At 43.1% G+C, this 21,274-nt stretch overlaps 1 protein-coding gene across 2 annotated transcripts; it reads right to left on the bottom strand.

Annotated features, from left to right (window-relative positions):
* Window positions 1-345: 345 nt before the first annotated feature.
* IFT46 (intraflagellar transport 46) lies at window positions 346-18,806 on the bottom strand. 2 transcript variants are annotated; one of them, XM_030221365.1, is made up of 12 exons: window positions 18,631-18,805; window positions 14,287-14,383; window positions 13,701-13,777; window positions 12,499-12,641; window positions 6,409-6,483; window positions 6,231-6,324; window positions 5,661-5,789; window positions 4,030-4,148; window positions 3,338-3,404; window positions 3,143-3,203; window positions 2,665-2,750; window positions 346-1,819 (listed from the first exon to the last, which is right to left on the bottom strand). In XM_030221365.1, the coding sequence occupies exons 1-12, from the start codon at window positions 18,631-18,633 to the stop codon at window positions 1,724-1,726; spliced, it is 1,047 nt and encodes a 348-aa protein (XP_030077225.1). In that variant the 5' UTR covers window positions 18,634-18,805; the 3' UTR covers window positions 346-1,723. The 2 variants fall into 2 exon arrangements, with proteins under 2 accessions (XP_030077225.1, XP_030077226.1); XM_030221366.1 differs by lacking the exon at window positions 3,143-3,203 and having other exon boundaries at window positions 18,631-18,806.
* Between the last annotated feature and the right edge of the window lie 2,468 nt (window positions 18,807-21,274).

Genomic DNA, 21,274 nt, shown 5'->3' with positions numbered 1-21,274 from the left:
GTGATGGGCACGTCCCCGTTCATTTGCTTGGTTGTGTACATGTTCCGCCCTCAACGTCATCACGTGTGACGCGAGGGCGGGGCATGGAGACATGGTGAGTGTTCTGGCTTCACCACCATGAACTTACGAACCGGTGTCTGAGTGCCTGCAGTGACGTCAGTTTTATTATAGTAGATGTTAAAACTCACTGCCCATTATTCATATTCATATTCAGCCAAATAATATTTTTCATTATTCATATTTGGCTGAATAGTAAAATATGCTATTTGATACTGCTTTATTTGTTAGTGTTTGGCTTTCAAAAATTAAACTCAACTCTTTGCTTAATACATGCTGAACACTGGAAAGAGGAAATAAATGTTTTTTTATTTAAAAAAACAAAACAAAACATTTCATACATTAAAATTTACACATACAGACTGCCCTTTTCCAACTTTCTCTCCGCTTGGCTGGTAAATACTAAATGATCCGTGGTGCACTTGCTCAGGTTTTGGCTTGCCAGACCCTAGTACTCGTGCTGGTCAGTGAAGGGCTCCAGGCTGGGCTATTCATGGATAAAATTAGAGCTGAGAAAGACGAGGCAACTTGGGTACCACACTGTTGCTTGTGTCCAAAAATGTCTGCAAATGTATCACTGAGCAGTGACCATCTCTGAGCAACTGGGATGTGCAATAAGCACAATAAGGCACTTCTTATGGTGCAGTTCCATGAAACACATTATGGTCTTCACTACATTTTGTGTGTGCTGATAGCTCTGCTGCTTTCACTGCTCTCAAGTAGGCTGATGGAGGACAAGACTCATCTGAAGAAGATTTTGTCGGATATTTCTGCGATTCCCTGAAGAGTAATTTTCTTATCATGCAGACAGTCCAGACAAATGGGTTATACCTCTCTACCAGCAGATGAAAGACAGAGAACAATTACTTGTAAACCCTGCCATGTACAGGGCACTATGCAATCAGTCTCTCCAGGTATTCTCTATCTCCAGCAGATAGAAGATTGGGGCATCACTAATGTGAAACAGGATTGATACTGGGGATTACTTCCTGATGTGAATGGAGAAAAGGGTACACAATTGCATTTAGGCAGGTCGGTTCTGATACTAAACCCTTAGGAAATACCTGCCACTCCTGAGCTCTGAAGAAAGCTAGTTTCCTCCTCCTCCCCCACCTTTTAGCCTCACAACACACACACAGTCTTACCTGATTTTCTTTCCATGAGTCCAAACAGATCGATTCAGAGTCCTGCTCTCCTTTTTCTGTAATGTGTTCTGTTTGGCCAAGTGTTTTCTGGTTTATGCAGGGGCCTTTGGGGTCTCCTAGATAGGAGGCTGTTGGATTCTACCCAGACCTCCACTGGCTATACTATATTTTGGGGTAAGGTCTACATTTGCTTTGTTAACAATTACAACTGAAGAGAGGCTGGTTGCACAGAGACCTATATAAGGCAGGGTACACAAATGTTTCTTCTCTGTCTCCACTTAGTGGCAGAGGGGCATAACACCTTTGTCTGGACTACTATAGCAGAACTCGAGGAAAGAAAATTAGCAAGACCACATTTTTCCATTCATTACAAATGTATGATGAAACTGTGTAAGGGACGAAAAGATGAGGCAGCATTTCACCTTTTCCCTGGTCCCTTCACTGCTCATAGGGATTGGTCAGATGGTACACAAACAATAAGAACTTCCCAGGTAAGAGGTAACAGAAGAGAAAGATGGCTTTCAACTAAAACTCAGATTTTCTGCTTCTCCTGCTTGAGAAGGTGTGTTAGAAGGGAAGCTTCCTGCTCTTTTTCCTTCAGCCAGGGCTTTGAAATGCTAGAGAGAAAGAAGAGCTATGTATTACACTTAAGAAAATTCATTCCTAACTGCTAGAAAAATGAGGTCAGTACAATAGTTCAGATAACATTGGGGCTGTATTTCCATTAAAATTTTATCAGGATTAAAGGTATGTCCACCCCCACCTCCACTGCAGCTCCTTGTGACTCTGGGCAAGTCACTTACCTCGATGTAAACACAGAAGAAACATAATTGATCTGGACTTGATGTGCCTTTTGAACTACATAATAAAATTGGACTTTTTAAAAACATTGTCTAGAGACTATATCCTTGTGTCATCTTCACTGTATTCTTTGCGATTTCAAGTCACTTACCTTCTATTGCCCAGTCACAAGAAGTTGCAGTGAGGAAAAAAAAAAACCAACAACCTAATAACATACTTTTAATCAAACGATTAATTGTGATTACAAATTTTAATTGAAATGCAGCCCTAAAAAAATTACAGAATAAGAAGTAACGAAAAGAAATACAAAATACAAATTGAAAAATTACACATTAAATAATCTGAAACCATGCAGAGCCTACATCAGAAAAGCAAGCCTAGATAACAAGGTTTCTGTCCCAAAAAGCATGCTACTTCATTGTATTTTTTGACTCAGGGTATCTGACCCAATGCAGGCAAGGTGTCAAAACATGGTCCTGTGTCAGGTCTTCTTCAAATAATCATATCACTATCTACAACTGGCAATTCCTGTTCCTTTGGCCAACTCCATTCCAGTTTTTGATTGATTTGTGGTGTTGGGATCCCTCTTTTTGCCCCTCAAATCATCAATAGCCAGGCCTACAAGAAAACAGCAGGGTTGTTCACTTGTGCTTTACCCTACCTGTGAGTTTTTAAACTCCGAATAGAGCGAGAACAAGACATGTAAGGACTGAATTCGACTTTTGTAAACTGGAATGTCCAGAGTAGCTGAAGAAATAAGAAAACAAAAATACATCATTTACTGACCTTAGAACAGACATTTTCCAAAACATTACTTATGCTGCACTATTCTCTCCTTCTCTGAAGACAGAGGGTTAATGCAAAGATTGATGTCTTCCCACCTATGGCCTGCAATGCATTAACTCTTTCCACAAACCACTATCTCCTACTGCATTAACCCCTACCCAACCAGACTCGGTTTCCTATAGCATTAACTCCTCTACCTCTGTAGCTGAATAGCCCAGTAACACTGTGTTTTGCCAAGTCATAATAGCAGCTGGTTTGTTTCTGGGACAGTTAAACTTCTTATAGGGAGAAGAAAAAAAAGTTTGGGTTTTTTTGTTTTTTGGTCTCAGCTCTTCAGTTTACAGTACACTCACCACAGATCATATCGATGTACTTGGGCAGCTCACAGTCTAGGTCTGCAGTGGGCAGACTGACCTGGGGGAAAATAGGACAAACAGTATCAAAAGACCCCCAGGCAGCCTCATTTCCTTAATCACATAGCCAGAGTGCACGCCTTAAGAAAAGGGGAAAGCTGCTTCCATGCTTCTGCTACTCAGGCTGAGACCTACCTTTCCCAGAAGGTCTTCAAATTCTGGGGACCACTCTTGCATCAGGGTATCAATGTCAGGCATGGGTCTGAAAGGACAGAAAGGAAAGCATGAATATTCTATCCCCTGCTTCATCTGGGGGAATATACCAGCTCTGCGAGAACTGGATTATATATGGGCCTCTGTCATGGGATGGTGTCCTAGGCAAACCCGTTAAGATTCATACATAGTGTATGTGTATGCTGAGAGCTCTGACAATAGCTCAAAAAACAAAAAAGACTGCCTTGTGCTGCAAGGGAGCAGAGGTGTGGGAATTCCTGCACACGCCCAGAAGAGTTTCTGGTCTTTTCTGAGCTTTGAGGGAGCCTGTTATCAATGCCACTAGGACAACTTCACTCACTTGTGTCTCTCATATTTCTTGTTTTCTTTGGAGAACTAAGCAACTTTCATTTATGGGCAAATACTTTGCCAAGTTAGGGTAATACCAGTAAGGGTCTATGGTGGAAGAACAGCAGAACAACTGGGGCGCTCTGGTGCAGTGTATGGGGAAGTGAACTTTCACCTGGTATAATGTACACCTGATATATACTGTATGCGGAGCAGGGGAGGATTCTAACCTGGTGCAGGGTATATGTGTTTGGAATGGAAGTGAGACATCTAGTCTGGGGCTGGGAGAACTATTGACTGCAGTGTATGGGTAGAAGGGATTTCACCTGGTGTAGTGTACAGTGGCTGGGGGCTTGGAGCGATGTAGTTCACTGATGCTTTCGATCCAAGTGTCAATAGCCTTGGGGTTCTTCTCAGCATTCTCCAAGCTTTTCACTTTCATCTGCTACAAAGGCATAAAAGTTGTAGAGAGGAGTTAAATTTCATAGCAGTCCATCTAGCTAAAGGCCATCAATTTTTGAATTTCACTGACACAACTGGATCCCATGAGGAGAAAGAGTGACATGTTAAAGACACAATGGCTGGTTGTCAGCATTAGGGACATGTTCCTAAAAAGATCAAGTTACAATGATCAAATTTTGACAAAAGTAAAGCCTGATCCTGAATTGTTCTAATTCAAAGAATTTCCTAATTCTTTTTAAGACTCTTCATAAGGAAAAAAGAACTCCTAACCAAGGTGTTAACCTGCGGTTGTAATGACAAAGACTGATCAAAAAAGAATTCCCAATAGCTTAATACAAGGAAAGAGAGGATACGTAACATGTCCAACATTAATGTTATTAATCAACAGATCAGGGCTATTATCCAAAAGCTTAAATTTAATTTTCTTTAATTTAAGCTTATAATTCATCATCCAAGAGCCAATTATAGACATACAGTTTTGAATAGATGGAACTATAGAGTCCAAAGAGTCTACGATTGGAATAAGAATGGTAACGTCATCCGCATATCTATGAGTGAAAAATCCTTTATCCACCAATTCTTTGCTTAATATATGTAAGTAGACATTAAAAAGTGCAGGGGGCAGTGGCGATCCCTGTGGGACCCCACATGGATTAGTCCAGCTTTCTGACATAATACCATTTTGTTTAACCCTTTATGATCTGGTGGATGAAAAAAAACCTCTAAACCAATTCTACTAGTAATCCCAATTCTCTCCAATTCAAAGAGCAAAATCTCATGTTCCACTAAAGAAGAAAGGACATGTTGAAGAATGAGTGCTCTGTAAGTTTTACACAACAAAGACCAATCAATAGGAGAGAAAGTAGACCAAGTTCAATCAACCGGGATCTCTTTATGGGTTCCAAAAAAAATTAGGAACATCAAAATGGAAATAGTAGCCTAGCAGTACTTATCTTAGAAAGAAAATAAACAGCAAGTTGTGAAGCAGTAGGAACATCAGTCATTTTAGGGCAGGAGAATTCAAATGTATCAGTCAAGGACCTAACTAGATGAGAAAGAGCCTTAGTATTTGAAGTAGAATACCAGCTTTACACTTAGCATTTAAAGACAGTTTACATTTATAAAATAGCAGATTTTCAATTCTTATATACCTCACAACCTAACGTTTTCTGCCATTTTCGTTCAAGTTTTCTATATGATTGCTTCTGCAGCAATAAACCTGAATCATACCACTTCTAACTCTTCCTAGTTAATTCAGTCTTACTCTGCAAAGGAGCAATTGTATCTAAAGTTGAGGAACAGAAAGATTTCCAATTCATATCAAAATTACAGTGATCAACTGGCTGGTCTATTTTGGAAAAGCAATCCCAAAACAAGGAATAGAAGCAGTTCATTGTCTGACACCATAATACATATGAACTCTTCTCCTGTCAGCCCAAGTTTCCTCATAGCAGAGTCTGAAATAGGCCAAGCCAACCCATCCAGCAAGACTCACTGTGATGTTGTGCTGTTTGGAATTTTCTGTTAACCAGAGCGAAAGCACAGTGGGGTCAGACTGCTTGGTTGATGGTTCATCCAGTGTCAGTAGACCAAGGTTATCGGGCTTTCCATCTGGTCGGGGGACCTGCAGATAGATGGAAAAATGAAGTGTGAGATGGTGCAGAAGTGCAAGAGTCTACATGTTACTGGTACTGCAGAACTAGGGCCACATGAGTAAAAGCCTCCACTCAGTAATGTGGTCTAAAGAAATCACCCTTCATCTGTTACTTTTGTTGTGCTCCCACATTTGTCCCTGTTCTGGGATCTAACTATAAGAAGTGCTGCATACGGACTGTAGGTAGAGGGGAGTGGGGGATAGAAGATGGGGGAGGGGGGTGAAAGGGGAAAAAATTGTTGTGACTTGTTTTTGTGGCATGTAAGATCCTTTGTACATTCGATTCACATGTTGTCGAGATATATATGCCCTGTACTTGAAAGATGGTGTGAATAAACAAGAGTAAAAAAAAAAAAAAAGTGCTGCATACTTTCAATAGTTCTAAAAAAATGTGAACTTTAAGGCTTATACCTTTAAGAAGGCATCAATATCTCCAACAGCTGGGATGAAGTCTGGAATGAAAGGTTTCAGCTTGTGGTCCAGCTCAATAGCTTGAGGGGTATACCTGTGAGGCGGCAGCAGAAGAGAAAAGAATCAGAACTACCAATACATGGAATACACTAAATTTCTACTAGGACGTTTGTCTCACCTTGTTATATACTGAAAGAGTTCTTTAATCTCAGATGACACTGGCAAATGCTCAAAGTCTGCAGGATCATAGGCCCTGTGAAATGGAAGAGAAAATATTCAGCATGTCAGGCTGTAGCTAACTGCTGAGGAACACTGCTGTGCAAGATAAAAACACTGGGGTCAGGACTCGGACAGAAGTTTGGAGAATGAAGAAGTTCCATATCCACAGCATAAAAAGCTTAATGCAAGAAAACAGGACATTTCTAATAAGCTGTTAGTGCCAAGTGACTATTCTTTACTTAGCACGGAGAAAGGGAAAATCCTTAAGTACCAACAAAGGCAGAAAGATATAGAAAACTGTCCGGTGTTGGGCACCACTAGCCCCGTTAAAAAATTTCCAAGCATATCTTCCTATATCTGTATATACTTTAAGAACTTCAGAAGGTGACTCTCTTTAGGACAATGCAAATGTTTGCTGAATTAAAAAAAATATTTAAAATGAGCTTGAGAAGTGGGGTTAGGTCTGGGGGCCATGGATTTTGCTAGTAGCTTTTTTTTTTTTTTTTTTTTAAATAAATGTCCCTGTTCCTGAAGATAAGCCTAGATCGTCCCCACATTCTCTCTTTAACCATTCCAGACACAGGGATGCAAAACGTTAAAGGCAAGGATGTTCTGATTACTCTCAGAGATCCTATTAGAACATAAGAACACTGAGATAGCCCTGACAAGAAGGGTGGAACTCAAGGTGGTTGAATTTACAAATGCTTCTCACTAATGACCAAGTACCATGAGCGCGGGACAAGTGGGTATAATCACACACATTAGGGTTACTCAACCGCCACAGATCCAGTAAGTCTAAAGCTTTACACAAGTACGGTAAACCATTCCCCCTACCCATTGCCGTCCCCAGGGTCGGGGTCGACCTATCCTGATGCCCATCCAACACCTGATTGAAATCACCTAAAATAATCCATGGGGCCTGTAGCGTGTTGGATCCCTAAACGTACTAGATGCTGGAAAAAAGAATGGTCATACACATTAGGCCCATAGACATTCAAAAGAAAAATTGTTTGACCCATAATATTCAAATGTAACAATATATAATGGCCATTCTCATCCCGAGCTACCACCTGGGATTTACATTGCAAGCTTTTATGAATCAAAACCGCCACTCCCCCCCCCCCCCCATCCCTTGCTGATGCAAAAAAGCAGTCCCCCACCCAGCGCTGCTTTAACTTTAAATGTTCTGCATCCGATAATTTAGTTTCTTGAACACAGGCCAGTGAAACTTTGTGACGCTGAAGGGTAGACAAAATGTTTGTACGTTTAATAGGAGAAGTAATGCCTGACACATTCCAGGAGATTAGTCTAGGAACCGGCACCTTATCCAATGTCCCAATTCCTGATCATACCAGAGAAAGGCACACATGAAATGTCCAGAATTCCCGGGTGCCCAGCCTTCACCCTGGAATCCAAAACCAGATGACGACCCTTCAAAATGTTAAACCCCTGTACAGCACATAAAAGAGTTACGTTTATCATGGAAACCCCTACACCCCACAACTTCCGCCCCCCCACCCTCCTCATCCGAAACCCTCCTCCCCCCACCCTCCAACCTCGGCCCTCTCCATTCTACCACAGAGAAAACTACTAGCGATCATGTAATAACACCAAAGGGCATCCCCTCCTCATGAATAGTAAAACATCCAAACCCACCTCTTAATAAATTTCCCCCTCCAACACCTTCGCCCTCACCCCCCCCCCCCCCCGGATTCATACCCCCCAAGCACACTCCCCCCATCCCCTCCCACCCAAGACTCATACTCCCAATACCAATCACCCTACACAACCCCCACCCTCCACACCACACCTGCTGGCCCCCCCATCCCCCCTTACAAGCCACTCACACTACTACTACTACTACTACTACTATTTAGCATTTCTATAGCGCTACAAGGCATACGCAGCGCTGCACAAACACACAGACCCCCCCCCCCATTGCCTCAGTTGCTGCTACACTCTCGCATCCCTACTCACTCCCCACGCACTCTCCTCACTCAATCTAACTCAAGACTTCACACACACTACTCCACACCCCACTCTCTCCCCCTCACTCTCACCTCCCACTCAACCCATTCAAACCCATTGCGTTTACACTCTACTAAGTCTTACATCCTTCAGTCCAAGAATGTCCAAACCACATCAAACTCCACTGTGAAAACCTCAAAGGGGCCTCCGCTGCAGTCTGTTCCGCCATCAACCGCTACCGTGCCTCCAAACTTAATCCCCTTACGCCTGGCTCAAGGGGACTCCATTTAACCACTCCATCGTGCTTTCCGGGGTCTCATAGGATCGCCAATGTCCATTGTCCCAAATCTTTAAGACTGCAGGATATCTCACTTGAAACTTGTATTTCCGCTCCACCAAACGGGCACACACTGTGGACTACTGCCGACGCTTCGCCAAAAGAGCCATGGAGTAATCCTGAAACACACGGATTTGCACTCCCTCATACCATATTTCCTCCTTATGGGATCGATAATACTGCAAAAAGGCATCCTTCTGCGCTGAATTGTGGAACTTGGCAATGACTATTCTGGGCAGTCTCTCAACCGCTGATTTACGCACCAGCTCCGCATCCTCCGTACCAGTTAACATAGGGCTCAGCCAGCGCTCCAACAGCTGACGCAAGGACTTCTCGGACACCGACTCCGGGATTCCTAACAACCGATGACTGTCTCTGTGCGCCCTGTTTTCAAGCTCATTGAGCTTATACCAGTGGGCACTAACCAACTCCTGAAGCCGCGTGAGCTCCACACTGCTTACCTGAGCGCTTTCCTCTAAATCCGAAACTCGGCACTCTAATTCGCCCGTTCTGCGGGTCAGCTCTGAGTTAAGTTGGGACATTCCCGTTAGCTGTTCCGACAGTTGTTGCAGACGCAGATCCAGGGCAAGCACTACCGCATTGGTAAGCTCTGCAATCGCCTATTCCATGCATGTAAGCTGCGGGGCCTGCACCTGGTCCACCATCTTGTCTTCTACGTGCTTACTGCGATCAGGTCCCTTTTTTGCCAATTTCGCTGCCTTCCTGTTTACTGGAGTCAAATATCTGTCCATAAAAGACTCCAATTCACAATCCAAGCAGGCACAAGCTTTTTGTGGGTCTTGCTACTACGCTGTAAAAGGATTGAGGAGAGGACCCCCGAACAGCACCAGACACTCACGTATGCCTCTCCTCACCGCATCACGTGATCCTTCTCCAATTTGTTTTACACTTACTACCGAGTAGCTTCATTGTGTGCCTCCTAGTTCTTGTAATTTTTGGAAATAATAAATAAGCGATTCATTTCTACTTGTTCCACTCTACTGAGTCTATATGTACATGCCCTATACCAAGTCTTAGAATCTGTTGTCTTCTGCTTGTCCATCCAATCTCAGAGTCCCCCTCTGAGGCCAAGTCCCTGCTCTCCTACATTCCCTATGTCCCCTGTATTTGCCCTCCTGCCTCTTTATTCTCTTCCCCAGCACTTGCCCATCTACTTCCCACCAGCTGTTGCTCTTATTCTCTCCTTCCTTATCTAGGCCCACAGGTAGGGGAGAAGAGAAGCAATACATTTGGAAAACAAACATATCTTTCCTAGCAACAACCTAGCCACTTCCTCCGCTCTGGATTAATCGTTTACACATTGCTTCTGTCAAGTATCACTAACGTGTGATATTTTTAAAAGGGAGGGAAACGAGTGTTTCCTTTTTCTTGTGAAATATAGAAGTACTCAGTTTCCCTATTTAAAAAATGCCATGGGGCCAGCAATGGGAGTAAAAGAAGGTGCTCCTGCTGCTCGGAAGCCAGTGCCTGTCTCGCTCCTGGAGCACACTACTTCCTGATGGGGCAATTTGATGTGTGATGATTCTCTTCTTGACAAATTACAGATAAGTTGTGTAAATGATTTCAAAAAAGCAATTATAGCTTTAACATTTATACACAGTTTGTGATTTTTCAAACTGTGCCCAAGGCCAAATGCAAAGTTGTCTTAATGGTAGCTATCTTTCTAACAAATCGTTATTTGAATTTAGCTTACACCTTTTCAGTAGTAGCTTGAGGGGTGTTACATTCAGGAACACTAGGTATTATCCTGTCCGCAGAGGGCTTACCATCTAATTTTGTACCTGAGGGAAAGAAATATTAAGTCTTACCTGCTAATTTTCTCTTTCCCACCAGATCAGTCCAAACTGATCTGGAGTGGGTTATGATCATTGACCAGCAGGTGGAGATACAAGTACAGAATTGTGCTGAACTCATAAGGGCCTTATGCTGAACTCATAAGGGCTCTCATAATCCAATATTTTATTAACCAAGCAATGGGACCCCATCAAATATAGTAAATGAGGGCAGGTAAAGACATGCATGGTCCATCCAGTCTGCCCAACAGTCTCCATACTCTTGAGTAAGTCCCTGATGTAGATCTTTTTCTGTCTGTAACAAGGTAGCTATGACTTCTTTTAAATAGTTCTTGCACCTTAAAATGTGACCTCTCAATAGCCAGGCTGTAAGACCAAAGGGTGGAGGGATTGTCCATGAGAACTGGACCCTGCAACAACAGACCCTCTGTGTGTTGATGAAGATAAAGTGGGAGTGCCGCCTTTATCTGCAGATGAATGAGATCTGCCTACCACAGTCATCTTGGCCAATCTGGTGTTACTAGCACTACCACACCCAGATAAAAAGAGATTCTCCCAAGAACTCTGCCAAGAATCAGCCATGAGGGGAAAGACATACAGAAGACTGTCCTGTAGCCACAGCTGAAGAAAAGACTGACTTTGGCATTCTGCTTCATTGCCATGAGGTCGAATGCCTTCTCTGATAACTGCCATTCCTCTGGATCCAGGGAGTGATGGCTTAGATAATCTGCTTGACAACTGTTGACTCCTGCAATGTGAGCTGCTGATAGAATGTAAATAGGATTGCTGCATTAATAAGATGACATCCAGAAAGAAACAGGAATTGTCTTCCAGGGAGACTGACTGCCCTGTTCAAGTTTCTGCAAAGATGGTGCTTGTCATCTCAGGAGTGCTTGAGAGAGATCCCGTACAGGAAAAATATATGGCTGCCATCCTCATGGCTTGAAAAGCGGGCTCACTCCAACGATAAAAACACTTCAATCCATGCTAGAGTATTGCACGAGGAGCCTTCCTGAGTCTTTCTGCACCTCCCAATGAGTACCTGGGGCAATGGTGGGTTAAGTGACTTGCCCAGAGTCTTAAAGAGCTGCAGTGGGAATTGAACCTGGTTCCCTGGTTCTCAGACAACTGCAGTAACAATTAGGTTTCTCCTCCGGAGGCCCCTGGCAAGAAGTGCATTTACCCGTAGTGAGCACCATGTGCCGCAGTGGGTACACTCTTAAATACTTCAGCTGGTGCCACTGTTAGCATAGTGCTGAGGGAATGGAAGAGTCCCAGGAGAACTAGGCTAGTGCCCTGCAGAAAGCTGCCACAGTGCAAAGCACAACATAGCTGTACTCACATGCCCCTCTCAGGCTTTAACCGACCAGCAGATTCAGAGGTAAACCTCCTCCTCAGACACAAAAGTAGCCATAGCTAGGGAGGACAGTGGACCGGAGAAGGGGGAGAAACCCAGAACACCAGGTATCCTCAAAGAATACAGCAAGAACTACTCAGAACCCCTATGTCTCAACTGGGGACTGGCCACTGAACAGACCAAGAGCGGGCCTCAAGCCGGAAACCAACTGGAACTGCACAGCAACCATTCATCACATGCTGCAGATAGAAAAATACTAGGGCCCTTATAGGCTCAGCACAATTCTGTACCCTTATCTCCATGTACTGGTCAATGGTCATATTTTTGGAGTAATCTGATGGTGACACTAAGAAATGGAAGGTTAAATGACTTGCCCAAGATCACAAGAAGCAGCAGTAGAATTTGAACCTGGCTTTGCTGGCTGACAGCCTGTGTGCTCTAACCAATAGGCTACTTGTGTTTCTGGGTGCTGTGATGAGTGAATCTTCATGATCCTTGTTGAGCATGTTTTGCTTATAGTAGCATTAGCAGTCCAAGCCTCAGCTTTCATGGAAATAAATATTATACTCCTACCCCTCCAGAGGTGCTCCATGCTCTTCAGTATCATCTCCCTCATCTTCATTATCATCTGAATCTGTTTCATCCGAATCCTCCTCTTCCTCATTTTCACTGAAGCCTCGCTGTGGGGGGGCCAGTTGTGCCCCTTTATCTGTGTCCTAGGATAAAGTGAAACCAGAATTTTTTTTTACTTAATGTGTCCAGTGCCCCTGGTCTCCCATGATACCACAGTAAGGAATTACAGTGTTACCAACAGAATTATGGAAACCAGGAGCCAGCATGGATGGGTGTATTTTTCACTGCCAATCATTCCCCTTGCTGAAGCCCTTTCTTCTGTTCCCTTCCTAATCTGCCTGCTCTTAATTCCTGCTAAGATGACTGGACCTGTAGGTGGGAGGAAGACAGCAGCAATGTATTGGACACTTCCTCCTCTCCAGGTACTGGGACCCAACTCACACTCTGAACCATGCCAGTTTTACAGTGTTATATATGGCTCACACCATCAGTGAGTCTGGGGACAGCAGGAGGAGAAAATGCTCAATGTACTGCTCTTTTCTCCCCTATAAGCACCCCCAATCAGTGCACAATGAGAATAATAATATGAGGGAAGGAGAGAATAAGGATGGACAACTAGTGGCAAAAGAGGTGCTGGGAAAGTGAATTAGGACTTCTGGTTAGTAAAGAATAACAGGTGTAATGAAGGTGAGGAAAACCTAAACTAGTTGTATACGGCACAGGAGGAAGGGATCAGAAAGATTATCAGTAGAAAGAGGGGGTTTATGAAACCATCTGAATACTGAAGGATCGTTCGGGAGAAGAGGATACTAAAAGAGAAAATAGAGAGAATCAAGACAGGACTAGGGGACTGTGGAAGGAATTAAATGCCACCCTTTTGTCAATGTGTCAGACAATCACTGCTCATTCACTGACAGAAATGGGGACAAAATGAGCTGCAGATTACTGCCATATGCTCACTAAATACTGCATCCCGCAGGTAAGTTTTTGTGGAAAGTTTGAAGTAAAAGCAGTGTAGTCCGCAGTTCTAACGCACAGCTTTCTGCATCAATCCAACAGTCAGCAAACCCTTCATTTGACATAAGGAATACTGAAGAATTTCACTCATTCTCTTATTTCCTTTCCTCAGAACTGACTTATCAGTTCCCATCAGGCCCCATTTTGCATCATCAAGTTGTTTATGAAGTAGGTCTGGATGTTACCTTGTTGGTTTCTTCTTCATATTCATCACTGCTGTTATCTCCCATGGCTTTCTGCTGTGGATGAGTCCTAGGAATAGCTAACCAGAAAAATATAAATATATAAAAAGAGAGGTATGTTCAGGTCTCAGAGCAGCTGAAGTAGAGGCACTGCAGACTGGGATAAGAAGAAAGGGAATTGCAGGAAGATAGTATTAGCATTGCTTCACCCTGCTATAAAGGGAACCTGCTATAAAGGCTATATGATGCCTCCATAAACCAACAGTAAGTCAACCTAGTTACAGCAATGTTTTCCATTATATAAGAACACAATGGCACTAGGTTGGTCAACTAATAGATTTGCTGATGTTTATCCTCAGAGTTAATAAACTCTCTGCCTAATTTGAACCATTTACATTTAGCTGCAGCCATGGCAAAAATGCTCATTGAAATGTAAGCTAAAATAAAACAAGCATAACTTATCTTTGATATAACTACTCTAATAGTAAGACTGAGTTGGCTGATGTTTCAGGCTTAGCAACAAAAAGAAGAGATGAAGATCCAGATTTGAGTCAGAAACAATGAAGCTTGGAACCCTGATTTTTCTCACCTGGCTGCCGTGGTGTTGGAGTATAAATACTTGCCACCTCTTCAGAATCATTAATCTCTAGGCTTTCATCATAAGGCTGATTTTCAACTAACTTGGTCTATAAAAGAAAAATACCTCACATTAGCTAGCTAAACTGACCTCCTTTAGCAATCTCATCCCTACCCATTTCGTCTTTTCAGTATAAGAATTGGAGTAGTATGGTGTGGTTGGACAAGATCCCAATAAATAAATAAATAAAGAAAGAAGAAAGGTGGGTAATAAGCAAATAAGTGGCCTCTCACTATAATATAAATACATTTATAACTGCCCCTCCCCCCCCCCCCAAAAAAAATATGAATATCAGTACATTGGTCTCTATATCTAAATACATAATATGAATGGGGAGGGGTTTTTTTTTAAATACCCCCAGACACCAGCAAGCATTTGACCTCCTTTTCACCTGCTGACCTCTTCTCTCAGTTATACTTATTCATATGATTTCAGCTAAAGGATTGCTCCCATTCTCATCACAACACCCTTTCCAACAGACAAAAACCAAACAACTGGAGCCTCAGAGTCCTCACCCATCATCAAATGTGTGCGCACAAGCTGTTTCCAAAAGCATGAAAAATAGGATTCATTTGCTCACAGACATTTGAAATCTTCTTTAAAAAGTGCTACTTCAAATTGATAAACCCAAGAAATAAGAAGATTACATTAGAAAAAGTATCAATGAAAGAATTCTGTTTAAAAATCCAGCCCGATTCTTTCTATTCATATATTTTTTAAATTATTTATTAGTATTTATTTACCGCCTTTTTGAAGGCATTCACTCAAGGCGATGTGCACCAAGAATAAGTCAAACATAAACAATAGACAATTACAGTATGCTATATTACAATGTTCAGCACAATACATATTAAAATGTTTTCATAGAAAACCTAGGGTATAAGCAAAGATGGAACATATAGATTGATAATATACTGTAACAGGATTAAGAAAATAAGGGGATTAATTTAAAGAAAGTTGCAAATGAGATCATGGAAAGAAAGAACTCTTGAATTATAAACTGATCTTGTAATCTTCCGATACATGGATCTGACTTCTACAGTATTACCACTATAGAATCAATTAGTAGTTTATGCGGTTTATTAAGGTTTATAAGGCTGATAATGAAAGTTTAACAGATTCTTCTTTTTAGGAATATTGCGATACAAATCCTGAAATGACTAGACCTCGATAAAAGGTACCAAAAGATAGCATTTTCACAGAATGAAAAGCAGAACAAGGGGTTGTCATATGAAATAGAAGGGAAGGAAGATCAGAAGGAACGCAAGAAAATAGTCTTGTTGAGAATCTTCTAGTGGAGGTTACAGGAGTCAGAACAGTGGCTGAGTTAAAACTGACATAGGATAACCATAAAAGGATCTCAGTGCCAGGATGCAGAATAAGGTCACAGGCCTGCGGAAGCACAGTAGACAAGTGAAAAAATGCAGAGTGTGAGGGACCTTAATGATGCCTATATGACAGTCAATAGAACAGAAATTGTATGAATGTGATTAATTGAATTTAATACTAATAACATTCCTCTGTTCCAGAAATAACTGTTCATAGAATGTCTATTGAATTTCCTGGGTCTAACCAAGGGTCCACCAAGCCCAGCATTCTGTTTCTGAACTTATCCAAACTGGATCACTTAGAAATGTCTTGCAGATTCTAATGGGGAGGCAGGGCTGGCAACCAGGACAATTGCTCTGGGCCCCAATGCCACAGGAGACCCTAAGCCTGCCTCATAAGCCTGTTGATGATATGTTGAAACCCTCTGTTCAGTGTGCGGCAGCTAAGAAAGCAAATACATAGTAGTAAATGACGGCAGAAAAAGACCTGCATGGTCCATCCAGTCTGCCCAACAAGACAAACTCATATGTGCTACTTTTTGTGTATACCCTACTTTGATTTGTTATGGAATGTTAGTTATTATTAGGAAAGGAATGGAAAACAAAAATGAGGACGTGATAATACCTTTGTATGGCTCCATGGTGCGACCACACCTTGAATATAGTGTGCAATTCTAGTCACTGCATCTCAAAAAGATATAGTAGGATTAGAATGATAAAGGGGAAGGGACAACCTCCCTAGGGGAAAGGCTAAAACGGCTAGGGCTCTTCAGCTTGGAGAAAAGATGGTTGAGGGGAGATATGATAGAGGTCTATAAAATAATGAGTGGATTGGAACGGGTAGACGTGAATCACTTGTTTACTCTTTCCAAAAATACTAGGACTTGGGGGCATGCAATGAAGCTACAAAGTAGTAAATTTAAAACAAATCAGAGAACATATTTCTTCATTCTAGAATGTTGCCAGAGAATACAGTAAAAGCAGTTAGCTTAGAGGGGTTTTAAAAAGGTTTGTATAGCTTCCTAAAAGTCCATATTAAGATGAACTTGGGGAAAATCCACTGCTTATTTCTAAAATAAGCAGCATAAAATGTATTGTACTGTTTGGGGATCTTGCCACAGGTACTTGTAACCTGGGTTGGCAACTGCTGGAAACAGGATGCTGAGCTTGATGGACCTTCGTTCTGTCCTAGTATAGGCAACACTTATATACTTGTGATGCCAAAGCCTTCAGCCGGACCTGAGAAACCACTTACCAAGTCAACATTGGAAATAGTCCTAAATATATACAGTGGTGGAAATAAGTATTTGATCCCTTGCTGATTTTGTAAGTTTGCCCACTGACAAAGACATGAGCAGCCCATAATTGAAGGGTAGGTTATTGGTAACAGTGAGAGATAGCACATCACAAATTAAATCCGGAAAATCACATTGTGGAAAGTATATGAATTTATTTGCATTCTGCAGAGGGAAATAAGTATTTAATCCCTCTGGCAAACAAGACCTAATACTTGGTGGCAAAACCCTTGTTGGCAAGCACAGCGGTCAGACGTCTTCTGTAGTTGATGATGAGGTTTGCACACATGTCAGGAGGAATTTTGGTCCACTCCTCTTTGCAGATCATCTCTAAATCATTAAGAGTTCTGGGCTGTCGCTTGGCAACTCGCAGCTTCAGCTCCCTCCATAAGTTTTCAATGGGATTAAGGTCTGGTGACTGGCTAGGCCACTCCATGACCCTAATGTGCTTCTTCCTGAGCCACTCCTTTGTTGCCTTGGCTGTATGTTTTGGGTCATTGTTGTGCTGGAAGACCCAGCCACGACCCATTTTTAAGGCCCTGGCGGAGGGAAGGAGGTTGTCACTCAGAATTGTACGGTACATGGCCCCATCCATTCTCCCATTGATGCGGTGAAGTAGTCCTGTGCCCTTAGCAGAGAAACACCCCCAAAACATAACATTTCCACCTCCATGCTTGACAGTGGGGACGGTGTTCTTTGGGTCATAGGCAGCATTTCTCTTCCTCCAAACACGGCGAGTTGAGTTCATGCCAAAGAGCTCAATTTTTGTCTCATCTGACCACAGCACCTTCTCCCAATCACTCTCGGCATCATCCAGGTGTTCACTGGCAAACTTCAGACGGGCCGTCACATGTGCCTTCCGGAGCAGGGGGACCTTGCGGGCACTGCAGGATTGCAATCCGTTATGTCGTAATGTGTTACCAATGGTTTTCGTGGTGACAGTGGTCCCAGCTGCCTTGAGATCATTGACAAGTTCCCCCCTTGTAGTTGTAGGCTGATTTCTAACCTTCCTCATGATCAAGGATACCCCACGAGGTGAGATTTTGCGTGGAGCCCCAGATCTTTGTCGATTGACAGTCATTTTGTACTTCTTCCATTTTCTTACTATGGCACCAACAGTTGTCTCCTTCTCGCCCAGCGTCTTACTGATGGTTTTGTAGCCCATTCCAGCCTTGTGCAGGTGTATGATCTTGTCCCTGACATCCTTAGACAGCTCCTTGCTCTTGGCCATTTTGTAGAGGTTAGAGTCTGACTGATTCACTGAGTCTGTGGACAGGTGTCTTTCATACAGGTGACCATTGCCGACAGCTGTCTGTCATGCAGGTAACGAGTTGATTTGGAGCATCTACCTGGTCTGTAGGGGCCAGATCTCTTACTGGTTGGTGGGGGATCAAATACTTATTTCCCTCTGCAGAATGCAAATAAATTCATATACTTTCCACAATGTGATTTTCCGGATTTAATTTGTGATGTGCTATCTCTCACTGTTACCAATAACCTACCCTTCAATTATGGGCTGCTCATGTCTTTGTCAGTGGGCAAACTTACAAAATCAGCAAGGGATCAAATACTTATTTCCACCACTGTACCTACAAAGATCTAAATGTTATAAAACATGCCATAATACACCTTCAATAAACTGTACAGACCAGCACCCAACATCCCTTGCTCACCATGATGAGAAGTCGTTCCCAGTCCCTCCCGTGGTTTGGCAGGCATGTGGGTTTCAGTTAAATCTCCTTGGTTTCTCTTCACCCCACGGGCTCTGGCCCCCCCCTCACCACACCACTCTCTCGCACAATACAGTAAGGTAACTGTAAACTACGTCTCCAAGGCAAAAGAGACGCGAACCTAAGCGCGCGTGCGCCCGCCCCGCACGCAAGGGGGTTGGTTACCGCCTTCCCCGCACGTCCAGCATAACAGAAAGCGTGGTGACGTAAAAGTAACGCGACATTCTCTGTAGCTGCAACTAAGGCTTCTAAAACGCCGAGTTCACTTCAGACCTCCTTGACTTGTCTTAAACTTCCTTGGGGCACAGGTCCGCTTTCCTGAAGCGTGAAGTGCGATATTACGGGGTTCTACGTAGTTAAGACTTCTGATGGAATCCGGCGGAGCAGTCTCGTTCTTTGTGCGCATGGGTTGGGGATGGTTAGCTGGAGGTGAATTGTGCCTGGAGGAAGAACTGAGCGAGATGATTAGGGTATAGGTAATGGGAGTCGGGACAGAGTTGAGGAAATGGGGGTGAAGATTACCTGGGAGTAGAGAGAAATGATAGAGTGAGAAGGAGAGAGGTGATGGGTGTGTGGTTGGGGAAAGGGGTGAAATAGTTCATTGCACTGGACATAGGAGCCAGCGCAGTGGGTGCTGAACATCCCCAATATTAAACCAGCTCTTTCGTTGTGGCCGAGGACCAGGAAGGGGGTGCAGGGTAATTTGGCATGCCCATTTAGTTTGAAACGTTGGCACTGGGAAGTGAGAGTATCATGGTAGGAGAGCGATAATGGGGGGGGGGGGGGCGAGTAGAGGATAGTGAACTAGTGATGTCTCTTCTTCCCAATAATTTCACTTTGTACATTTTTCCCCTCATATTATTTTGCTTGAGACATGAGAGGTATATAAAATGAGTGGTGAAGGGGGGGCACCTAGGTGAGGATACAGTGGGTTTCTGGTGGGTTTTGGAGGGCTCGCTGTTTCCTCCACAAATGTAACAGGTGGGGGGGATGGGGCTTGGGCTGGGTCTGCCTGTCTGAAGTGCACTGCACCCACTAAAACTGCTCCAGGGACCTTCATGCGCTGTCATGGACCTGAGTATGACATCTGAGGCTGTCATAGAGGCTGGCATGACATATTTTTAAAGATGTTTTTTGAGGTGGGAAGGGGTTAGCGACCACTGGGGGAGTAACGAGAGGTCATCCCCGATTCTGTCCTGTTGTCATTTGGTCATTTCAGGGACCTTTTTGTGCCTTAGTCATAATATAAACATGTCCGGGTGAAAACGTCCAAGTGTTCGTCAGGGACGTCCTTGTTTTTTTCGATTATGGATCAAGGACGCCCAAGTCCCACCTTTGCTATGCCTCCGACACACCCCCTTGGACTTTGGCCTTCCTTGTGACGGACTGCAGTTGGAGACGTCCAAAATTGGGTTTCGATTATACCAATTTGAAAGTCCCCGGGAGAAGGATATCCATGTTCTGATTTATGTCGAAAGATGGACGTTCCTCTCTTTTGAAAATGGAACTTTGTAAGTCTGCTTTGAAAATTAGCCTCTTATGTGGTAAACCTGGCTGTTTAAAGGCTGAAGATCAGCATTTAAGTGGCCAAGTGCTGACTCTGCCCCTGGAATGCCCCAACATTGCCAGCTTTGAGTTGGCGCTAACTGCAATATTCAGCGGCACTTAGCCACTTAAGTGCCACTGAATATTTGCGGTTAGCACTGACCGAGTGATTTAACTGGTCAGCAACCAGCTAAATTGCTTTGAATATCAGGCCCCATGTGGCTTATATAGTCTGCCCATCTGCACCAACTAGTAATCTGTACTGTCACTTCCTCTCCCTTAGAGATCCTATGTGTTTGTCCCATGCTCACAAGGCTGTTTCCATGCATCCATCATCCTTTCTGAAAAGAGGATTTTCCTTACTCTTGAGTCTGTCCCCTATCACCTTCATCCTAGGCCCCCTTGTTCCAGAGCTTACTTTCCATTGAAAGAGGCCTGCCTCCTGAGCATTTATGGCATTGAAGTATTTAAATGTCTTTATCATATCTCCCATGTCCCACATTTCTTCCATTTACATATTGAGATCTTTATGTCCCCATAAATTTTATGACAAAGACCATTGACCATGCTAGTTGCCCTCTGAACTGATTTCATCATGTTTATATCTTTTTAACATCTCACTAGAACTTATACAGAAGTACTATCACCTTCTTTTTACTGCTGGCCATTCCCCTCCATATGCACCTAAACATCCTTCTAGCTTTAGCTGTTACCTTTCCTATCTATGTTTGGCCACCTTAAGATCATCAGATATGGTCATCCCGAAGTCCTGCTCTTCTTTCATGCGCAGTATTTTACCCTTAAAACTATCATGCTCCATTGGGCTTTGCAGCCCAAATGCATGACCCTTCATTTTTAGCATTAAATCTTAGTTGCCAAATTCTAGAACATTTTTCATGCTTCACTAGATTTGTCCTCCTGTTATCTATATCATCTGGGGTGTGTCTACCCTATTGCGGATTTTGGTATAATCTGCAAAGTGGCAAACCTTATCAAACAGCCCTGCAATATCGGTTATAAAAATTTTTTTAAAAGAGCTGGA

The sequence above is a fragment of the Microcaecilia unicolor genome, chromosome 12 (genome assembly GCF_901765095.1).
Source record: "Microcaecilia unicolor chromosome 12, aMicUni1.1, whole genome shotgun sequence".
Lineage (NCBI taxonomy): Eukaryota > Metazoa > Chordata > Amphibia > Gymnophiona > Siphonopidae > Microcaecilia > Microcaecilia unicolor.
The sequence above is the reverse complement of the archived record's forward strand: the minus strand, read 5'-3'. Positions and strand labels throughout refer to the sequence as shown.

Bases quoted from the DNA above. Each gene is read 5' to 3' on its own strand.
- IFT46 (XM_030221365.1), bottom strand. The intron at 5,790-6,230 runs GTATAAGCCTTA...ATCTATCTGCAG, and splicing joins ATATTGATGCCTTCTTAAAG to GTCCCCCGACCAGATGGAAA. The intron at 1,820-2,664 runs GTAGGGTAAAGC...CTTTCTCTCTAG, and splicing joins CGGAGTTTAAAAACTCACAG to CATTTCAAAGCCCTGGCTGA.